General features: G+C 38.1%; 1 protein-coding gene and 2 non-coding genes across 3 annotated transcripts; 1 reads left to right on the top strand and 2 right to left on the bottom strand.

Annotated features, from left to right (window-relative positions):
• The first annotated feature begins 1,285 nt into the window (after positions 1 to 1,285).
• Positions 1,286 to 1,357, top strand: Trnat-ugu. The gene has a single exon. It is a non-coding gene; the product is annotated as a tRNA-Thr (tRNA).
• Positions 1,358 to 1,412: 55 nt separating this feature from the next.
• Positions 1,413 to 1,494, bottom strand: Trnal-uaa. The gene has a single exon. It is a non-coding gene; the product is annotated as a tRNA-Leu (tRNA).
• Positions 1,495 to 3,469: 1,975 nt separating this feature from the next.
• Positions 3,470 to 4,648, bottom strand: LOC111692490. The gene has a single exon (XM_023456531.1). It carries the CDS (start codon positions 4,646 to 4,648, stop codon positions 3,470 to 3,472), a length of 1,179 nt encoding a protein of 392 aa, XP_023312299.1.
• Between the last annotated feature and the right edge of the window lie 5,504 nt (positions 4,649 to 10,152).

The raw sequence follows: 10,152 nt of genomic DNA, 5'->3' as shown, positions 1-10,152 counted from the left end.
AATGGTGAGTTATATGGACTAATAGAGTGTTCGATTATATCAGTTTTGAGTAATTTGTCTACTTGCCTTTCGATTTCGTCCTTTTGTGATTGCGGTAATCTATAATTTTTTTATGTATACGGGATCATTATCTAATATTCTAATTTTCTGTTTGTAAAAATTGTTGGCTGAAAGATTATCACCTTTTAAGTAAAAAATGTCATTGTATTCTTTACAAATAGTTTTTACCGTTTCCAACGCATTCATGTCTACATTATTAAATTCAGTTCCTCGAATAACCGTGTTATTCTATGACTAAGCTGCGAATTGTACTCGTTTATCGTTGTTGTACAAATTTCGTAATCTGATAGTGGTTGTGTTTGTAACTTTAGATCTTCAATTACTACATCATTACAAGTCGTATTAATTAATCTTATATGAGGTACACCAAATTTTGAAACTATTGTGTTAGCAATAAAAATTCCGTTTTCTAATTCTTGATTTAAAATTAAAGTGTCTTCAGTAAAATATTTATCTATAGGACATACAATTTCTGTACGCGGTGGTATCTCAATTTTGTTTATACAGGGTAATTTAATGTTTAAAGGAATGATATGTTCTACGTGATTAAAAAATACTTAAAGTCCAGGTATTGTCATCGATTTTGCAGTTAAATTTTGACAAAAATCTTTACCTATTATACCATCTGTTAAAATTGGAAAATCACCACTTACTAAATGAAATTCGTGTTTTAGTTTAGTTCGTTTATTTATGTAAGTAGGTAAACAAGGCGGGTTCTGGCTCAGGAAGTGGGCTTCCGGTGTGTTGGATGGCGCGTCCATCCGAAGAGGCCAAAGAAAGATGGTGTGGGGGATGTCGAAGAGGTGCGTGCAAGAAGTGGTGGAGCCTCTGGTGAGTTTGAAGGTCACGTGTGTGTGCAGAAAGCCTCTGGAACGTTTGAGGGTGAGGAGAGGTAACGCCGCCGCGCGGTGGAGTGCAGATAAATAAATAATGATAATAAGGCGACGAGCGCAAGTCGTTATCAGCTTAGTGGAATGTAGGAAGTTGTCAAGGTTTTTTTTAAGTGTGCTGAAACAGGAAGCTGATAACTAAGAACGGGGTTTTGATAAGAGAAGCACAGCGTGTAGCATTAAATTGAAAATGAAAGCATTAGCGTCTGTTAGGAAGGGTACAAATCATAGGCGTGCGTCAGCATTTTATGTTTAATAATAATAATTTATTAAGATAAATTTTATATTAAATTTTGTAGTTAAATATTGCAGACTTGCTAGTAAACCTAGCATGAGCCTCTTTAGCTCAGTGGTAGAGCAATGGTCTTGTAAACCGAAGGTCGTGAGTTCAAATCTCACAGGAGACAATTATATTTTTGGTTTTTATTTCAGTAAAATTGCCTCAAATACAATTTACAAAAATGTCAGGTGTGGGATTCGAACCCACGCTCCTTTACGGAACCAAGGCTTAAACAAGGCGCCTTAACCACTCGGCCAACCTGACTCCATAGGTATATGGAAAAGAAACGAGATAATATCTTTTTTATACCTATTTATTGACATAAGGTAGGTGTAATACATGATGTATATGGGATAGTTATTTAATATCATATTCGAACTGTTGCTGATAGATCTTTATAACATAAAGTACAAAATTTTATATGCATTCCACAAATCCAGCAGACTTCCAAGTGTGTGCAGGGTAGAAAAATTGCGTTTCGTTTTCGCTTTCGACATATTCGGCAAACCTTTTCAGGCGGTCCCCAGCATTCGTCCTCAGGAACGGAATTTGACATTACTTCAATTGGCTTCCTACTAGACATTGCGCTCCTTATCACTACACTTGACTGTGATATACTGAGAAAAAATCAAACATTTAATAATTAAATTTACAGAACATAAGTTGTGTTTTTAGTCGCTCTGTTTCTTGATAACAACAATTTATACTGATCTTAATCCATAATACTTTTGAAGATTTTTGAAATACTCTTCAGTATTAACGCAATCGTAGCAACTGTTATAAAGTAAAGAAGCCCAGAAATTGTATTCATCTCTGTTTTCTTATTCTCAGACAACCCGATGAGTGCATTTGCATATATATCTTCAGAGTCGGAGCAGTTTAAAATAGGTAACGGCCTCCAGGTATCGAAATCTCCAATCGACTTGTCTTGAAACGTTATTCTCAACTTGTAGAATTTAGAGTGTTCCGGAATTTTCGGTGTAAAAACTCTCATCTTCCCACCATTGACTATAGTATGTCTCATCTGAGTTAACGTATGTGGACAGGTATCCCTCATGTATGTACAACACATTTTGTAGTACTGCAGTTAAAATTATGAAATTGGAACGTAAAACAGCCATCGTTGTTAAGCAACAGAGTGGCTATAAACGAATGAGTTACATAATGATTTGTAAACTCTTATAACTACTCTTTTTTGTTATACCCGAAAGATAGAGAGAGAGGAAATAGAAGAAACAAGGATAAGTAAGCATATATTAAGCATATTAAAAAATAAAATGTAACATTATAAAGTAATTGGTACAATAATTCTTGTAGATGCAGGTCCATCATTTGTTCTAGAAAATCGATGTGGATTCGTAAATACATCATCCCACTTGTCTTGAATGTTCATCTTTTGAAACTGTTTAGTAATTTTACACTGGTTATCGTAGTGTGTTATTTCGGATTTTAATGGACGAATTTTTTCAAGATGTTTAACTAATAGTGGTTCGAGCATTTTGGAAGTCGTTTCAATTCTTCTCTTAAATCTAAATCTGTCCATAGCGAAAAATTCCCAGTATTTACGTCGAGCTGCAGTAGATGCAAAAGTCCACGTTTTCATTATATGCACTTGATTTTTAGATTCGTCGAAAGTAACTCTTTTCTTATTCATTGGGGCATTAAGTTGTATACCCAACGGAAAAGATCTTCACAGTTCCTCTTGCTGCATCTGACTGTTTTATTTAGATTCATATGATATGAACAACGGGGCACATCTACTTGAAAAAGTGGTGGGGGGTTATCCCACCAATTATCAAATTTTTCAACGTTTACCACATTGGGTAGGTGCTGGTGGCTTGAGGGAACCAATTGCGATAGTATTTTCTTTAAATAGTCCAGTTTTTGGCGGCCCCTCACGTAAATTATATCAGCACTTAGCAGATAATTACCCAGTAGTATAGCGTTCAGCGCACTTTCACTATATTCTATGTTTCCAGACGAATAGCGGATGCCGTGGATATATCGTTCTGCATATTTAACGTGCTTCTTATTCACGCTGGATAATTCATGAAAACGCATAGGCGGCTTCATTAAATAATGACTCACTTGACATGCATCCTGAATCGTTATTTCCTTGGGATAAAATTCATAACCTCCACCGACACTCAGTAACATAAAACCCTTGATGTCCACAGCCACAACCTTCATCTCGGACGACTATCGAGCAACTAATTAACAATTACTTAGATTTTATTTTTTAAGCTAGATTCTTGACTATTTCGCTAAGTGGGTAGTGTTCCATAATACAATCGTGTACGATTATACAATAGGCGCTGGTATTATCGGGAAAGCCTTGTGCTGCTTCAATGTCTAACCTTACGTCCACGGTAGACGATTTCATGCTTTCATCCCGCCTCGAGCAATCGATGACGAAAAAGGCGTGATTCTTAAAGGTGTCGTAATCTAGTAAAGATTTCTTCTGTAGTGTATTCGAGTAACTTGGATAAAACTCGGTGTAGTTGTAATGAGCTTCGGCGTAGTCATTCTTTGTAAAATTTAATCGCATCCTCTCGTTGGGGAAGCTCTCACTGTTTAGTGTTAATCTAATGTTGGTAATGTCAATGTTATCAAAGTGCGTCGGATCGGCAGTAAATTTGTTCTGTTTAGCCGTCTGGAAACCTACAATGATGTATCTGGGACTTTCAATCGCAGAAGTAGTCTTAACAGCCCAAATTTCTTTTGTAGCTCCAGCCGTAAGTGCAGGTAGCATATGCAAATCCCATTGTCTATACGGTATCAATATGGGCGTATCGGCTTTTATGGCTTTTAGTAGGCTAAGTTTTATTTCATCGTTAGGGTATAGTCGTTTAATTTTAACCTCGATGTTTTGAATATCCGGAGTCACTGTAGTTTTATCGGTAGTTACCTTCTCCTTAACCAAGAAACAATTGGAATCGTTACTGGCTCTTATCAATTTAATACATTGTTTGCTACACGTCACCACGCGATAGTCGTTGAAAAGGTTAATTTCCTCATCCCTCAACGGGATGAGGAAATTAAACGTTCCGTCAGCGTTTAGAGTTGCCACATTAGGATAATTCCATCCGGCTATAGATAAGTGCTTGGAATCCTCGGCGGAATAGGACAAGTACCCGCGAACTGTGCTCACTAGACCAACTTCACGTATACTTTTCAGTTCCTTAGCGTTTATTTCATATGTGGCTGAGGAAAACATAAAGGCTGCTGCGTTGTTTACGAAGGATACGCCTCCATTACCAACCTTTGTAATCTTCCCGCTGATAAGTATCTGACCGTCGTAAGTAGCATCGAAAACATCGGCTTGATTGATGATGATTTCAATGACGTCGTTGTTTCTGAAGGACTTTACGTATGGATAATACGTTCGCCATTCCACCTTTTGTATGGATTCGTCCATTGAGGGACGGCGAAAAAGATCGAACGTTTGATGCGATGACATTATAACCCAGAGATTTTAGGAACAAGGTGTTCGTTAGAGACAGAGGCTTAGTGAATGCAACCTTATCGTGAGAGGAGTACCGCGATACTGACGCGTACCTCGATAGCGGCTCCTTTATATGATCAGGTCGAGAGTTGTTGAAAACTAGCATTATTCAAGTTTCTTAATCTCCAATCGAATGATGATTTCTTCACCTCTGAAATTAACGGGTTCGAAATTCTGGTCCAACACGTCGATTGTAAGCGTGCTTATTTCAGTTCTATTTATCGGTAGATAGATGAGGTGATTTGGTTCTTCGTCGATGGCAAATCCTGGGTCGACCCTTACAGGAAACTCGTATATAGTATGTGACGGTCTATCGTTGTAGAAGGCTCCCGAAGTAATGTTACAATCCAGGTGGATGGTATGTACTTTTATAATATCCACCGGTAAATCCGATTTGTGAAGGTTCTTGGATTCTAGGAATTTGTTTGAAAATCCCAACGTCCTACCGAAACTGTCTTCGGGTTCAAAGTCCACAGCGTATTTATCGCTGTATATTTCACACCTTAGAGTGTTATTGTTAGGTTTTAGAGAAAATATCTGATCAGCGTTGGGGTCTTTGTCGATCTTTAATTCCTTTCTTATATGATTTTCAATGTCTCGAATCTCGTATGAGCCCTCGTCAAATTTTATAACGACTTTCTTGTTTTTGTTTTTGTTTTTTTCGTTGCTCTCATACAAGTAAAACTTTTGATTGGCTTCGATGTTGGGTATGCTGTTGTACGAGTAAAAACAAAGAAGAGCCAAGCCGTAATTGAGTTGTGGATCCAAACGTATAATTGGGTTGAAATTGAGTGTTAGTGTGGACGTATGACTCTTTAGCGCCACTATTGTAGACATGACTGACAAATTTCATCTGGTACCGTTGCTTTTATAGAGAAACTGCAGACATAGATGTCCGCAATTTATTTGATCATAATTTTGATAACGATCTGCGTTATAGGTTATGTTTGCATTAGCTCCCAAGTATCGAACCAGTTCCTTTGGTGGCTTCAAATGGCCGAAACTGTCAAAGTATTCTACGTCGTTGCCGTTTTTCTTATAAGCTACCCAGTGAGTACCTTTGTTCTTATTTAAGTCTAAATTTAAAATGGCACTTTCTCGCAGCCGCGGACCTGCAGATGGTAAGGTGTCTCGCATGAAAACGCCTCGAAAGAATGGAATTCGTAGCCGTTTGACGTATCTAATCAGGTCCCCGTCCGACAGCGGCTTATTGGGTAGCTTTATTGGCAGTTTTTTTTACTTTTTCAAGAATAAACCGTAGCCTCCGTGGCGATTCTTTCTCAAATACAGACCGGATCCTTTGGCTCCGATAGCTTCCATGGCTTCGTTGTATCGGCGCTCCTCCATAAGTATTTTCGCTGCATTTTTAGCATCGATTACTGTTTTCGCTACAGCTCCCGCGACCCCCGCTAGCGATCCGAGGGCTCCGAGGGCACCTAGTATAGGCATTAGAAGAGGTAGGAAGCATCCAGAGTGTTCTTCTGCGGGGAGCGATATGATTCTTGGTATGCGAATGTTTTTCTTACCACCGACCCTTTTAACTGCTACTCGTGCTACTTTTGAAGCCATCAGAGCAGTTTTTCTCAACGAACTACTAGGTTGCTGTTTTTTTAAACTGTTTGCGATTTTTGAAACAACGTCTCTGCGGAACGATGCAGGTTGACGTCGTCGTCGTCCACTATTTTTCAAACCCATTCCGAGATTGCGTTTCGTCTTCATGGCTGTAGTTATGAACCAAGAAGCTGCTTTTTTTCCTAGTTTTGCGTCTTTAGATTTAACGCGTTCCCAAGCTCTATTCTCCAACACCCAATCGGCTTTATGTCTATCTTCTACGGACTTATTTTGAGCGTACGCTATATCGTGGTCACGGCAAGCAGAATCCAAAGGATTAATGCCCTTTTTACCTTTGGCTAAGCGTTTCTTAAGTTTTGTTCCTAATGAAGGGAAAAACGTAATTAAATTTTTATTGCTTTGTACTATATATAATTACCTGGTCCGCAGAATTGATATCCACCTGGAATATGTAATTCAAATGGCAGTTTATCTATTAGTGAATTTAACACACCTTCACCGTATCGCAGCGGCATTAGAACTGATGTAAGCCGATAGCGGTACCTGTATTTATAGAAAGTAGCTTGATGAACGGCTTCAAACCATGAAGGTAGTTCAACAAGAGCGGACGCTACCAATAGAAAACTTGGACGATTTAAACGAAAATCCTGCTATTGTATGCAGGCATGGTTCGTTGTTACCAAATTCATTTAGATGTGTCGTATGCGGGCCTAGCGGTTGCGGGAAGACCAACGTAATATTGTCGCTTCTATTTCATCCGAATGGCGCCAAATTTGAAAACGTATACGTCTACTCAAAGTCCCTATATCAACCTAAATATCAGCTGTTGCGAGACGTGCTGAGTAAAGTGAAGGAAATTGGATACTTCCCATAGTGATGAAATTATTAGTCCAACAGATGCTCGATGTAATTCCATATTCATATTCGACGATGTGGCGTGTGATAAATAAGAAAAGATACGTGAATATTACTCCATGTGTAGGCACAAGAATATCGACGCGGCGTACCTATGCCAGACATATTCCAAGGTACCGAAGCAACTTATTCGAGATAATTGCAACTTAATAGTTCTTTTCAAACAAGATGAAATAAATCTTAAACATGTTTATGATGAACACGTGTCGCCCGACATGACTTTTGATCAATTTAAGAACTGTTGCTCGGAATGTTGGAGTGATAAATATAGAACCATGGTTATTGTAAAGGATTTCAACCTACAAGACGGTCGATATCGTAAAGGATTCGATAAATGTATAAGGATGTAACTGTATTCAACTGTATCATTAATCGCAATGAATCCAACGGCTCAAGACGTCATCACCAAGACGGCGCGAAAGAAAAAAATCAATGAGCTCGCAAAATCAATCAAACGAAAGTACTTAGCTTTAAAGCTAGGTAAAACGGAGGAAGATGAGGCGCTGCAAAAACTCTTTAAACCAATTTCTACACCGTTAAAAGAAATAGCAAATACATCACACAAGTTGAACGAAAAAATTGTCAAATTTCCCATCATTAAAAAAGAGGGGAAAAAGAAAAGGTGGAAGAAGAAGAAGAAAAACCATCTACATTCAACCAAACAGCCTTTTTACCATTGGAAGACAATGCGTCGTCATCTAGATTTGATGATGATGCGGATAGAACATTTGAAGAGGAGCAAGACACTCGATTGGAAGATTTAACTCAAGAAATTCTAGAAAAATATTTAGATCAGTATCCTGTCATATCTCAAAAGTACGTTACAGAGCATTGGGCTGATAGCGATGTGATTGATAAGAATTATGGGCCAGTATACGATTCCTCAACGTCATCTTGGCTATTAGGTCGAAAACGCATCGATTTTGACATTCGTACCGGTAATATAGTAATCGATCGACAGCAATTTAAGGGAACACCGGGATTGTACCAATTAATTTTCTATCATGATCCATCTTTCAATGAAGAGGATAAGAAATCTTATAAAAATATTCTTCAAATGACTGACGCTCACAAAGACGCAGTAGGGCGCTTAAAAGGCTCCAGTTCGCTCAAGTATAGAGAAGTTATTAGACCGCTATTTATTAAGCCGACACAACGTAAAACTAGTGGTAGAGGTTTATTATCTCGCACCAACAAGTTAACTTACAATACACGATGGAATATATTTACTGGGATGATCCCAACGAACTTGTCGATCGTCTAAGGTTGCTGGTAGCATCGAAGAATGCTGGAAATACGTCACACGACAACGAAATTACAGCAATTATTGAGGAACTGAAGGAGGCTCGAATAATATCTTAAGTCATCACGTTTACGTCACGTTTTACATCACGTTTACGTCACGTTTTACGTCACGTTTACGTCACGTTTTACGTCACGTTTACGTCACGTTTACATCACGTTTACGTCACATCGTCACGTTTTATGTCACGTCGTCACGTTTTACATCACGTTGTCACGTTTACGTCACATCGTCACGTTTTATGTCACGTCGTCACGTTTTACGTCACGTCGTCACGTTAACGTCACGTTTTACGTCACACATATCATCCTTAGATCAAATACTATAAAGTTGCTTACCAAACGATTTTTTCATCATTCTACACGATGAGTCTCGATAAATTCGGACGTAGTTCTCATCGTCATCGTGATTTCAACGAGCCTCATATACCTAGTGCAATTGGATTTTCGTTTACTACCGATGGAAATATTGATATTGGTAATGTGAGAATATGTAATGTGAGTTCACCTTTTGAAGATAATGATGTCGATAATAAAAGAACATTATCAAAAAACGTTAATGATGAGGTGCTGAAACTACGCAAAGAAATAATTAAAGTATTTGAAGATAAATTAAATTTGCTAAGTAATTCTTTCAAAAATGAAGTCAACAACGTGGAGAAAAAATTTGTACACAATAGAGGACTGTCTAGCACTGCCGTTATAAAATTACAAAAAGATGTTACAAAATCGGAAAAAGACGTCCGAGCTGAACTTACCAAACATAAAGATCACATTATGAATGAATTAAAAAATATCGAGAAGAGATATAAGGTTCTGGAAGAACGTATACATATAGTGGAGAACCAGATGACCCTTTCACATGGGAAACTTATCGTCGCGTCACATCAAGGATCCTCCTTAAATAACCCATAATTGACGCAGACTCTCTTAGTGCTAATCGATTTGTAGAGACATGAAGACGCATTCAAAGGAAAAGATTCAACTTGTTAACGAATTACATAAGTCTATGAGAAAAAACTATGCACTCAGACGTACGATTATCAAGGGACTTGATGACTTGTGGCAAATGGACTTGGCAGATATGCGTCAGTATGCACACTGTAATAAAAATTTTAAAATGATTATGGTTGTCATAGACTGTTTCTCAAAGTTCATGTGGACTAGACCTTTAAAAACAAAGACTGGTGAAGAGATAACTACAACCTTTGTTGACATTTTAGCTTGCGGTAGAATCTGTATAAATCTACAAACGGATCAAGGCACGGAATTCTTCAACCAAAAATTCCAGCATTTCCTCAAGAAGCATGAAATTAATCATTACAATACATACAGAGTAAAGAAAGCAGCCATTGCTGAACGTGCGATAAGAACTTTGAAATCAAAGTTGTACAAGTACTTTAGCCTAAACGGTACATATAAATGGATAGACNATTACAATACATACAGCGTGAAGAAAGCAGCCATTGCTGAACGTGCGATAAGAACTTTGAAATCAAAGTTGTACAAGTACTTTAGCCTAAACGGTACATATAAATGGATAGACGTTTTACCGGAAGTTACGAAATCCTACAACGAAACCCGTCATCGCACCACGGGATACAAACCGGCTCAAGTAAATAAGACCA

Source organism: Anoplophora glabripennis, unplaced genomic scaffold (genome assembly GCF_000390285.2).
Source record: "Anoplophora glabripennis isolate ALB-LARVAE unplaced genomic scaffold, Agla_2.0 scaffold820, whole genome shotgun sequence".
NCBI lineage: Eukaryota > Metazoa > Arthropoda > Insecta > Coleoptera > Cerambycidae > Anoplophora > Anoplophora glabripennis.
Note: the sequence above shows the minus strand (reverse complement) of the source record. Positions and strands in the feature narration are given on the sequence as shown.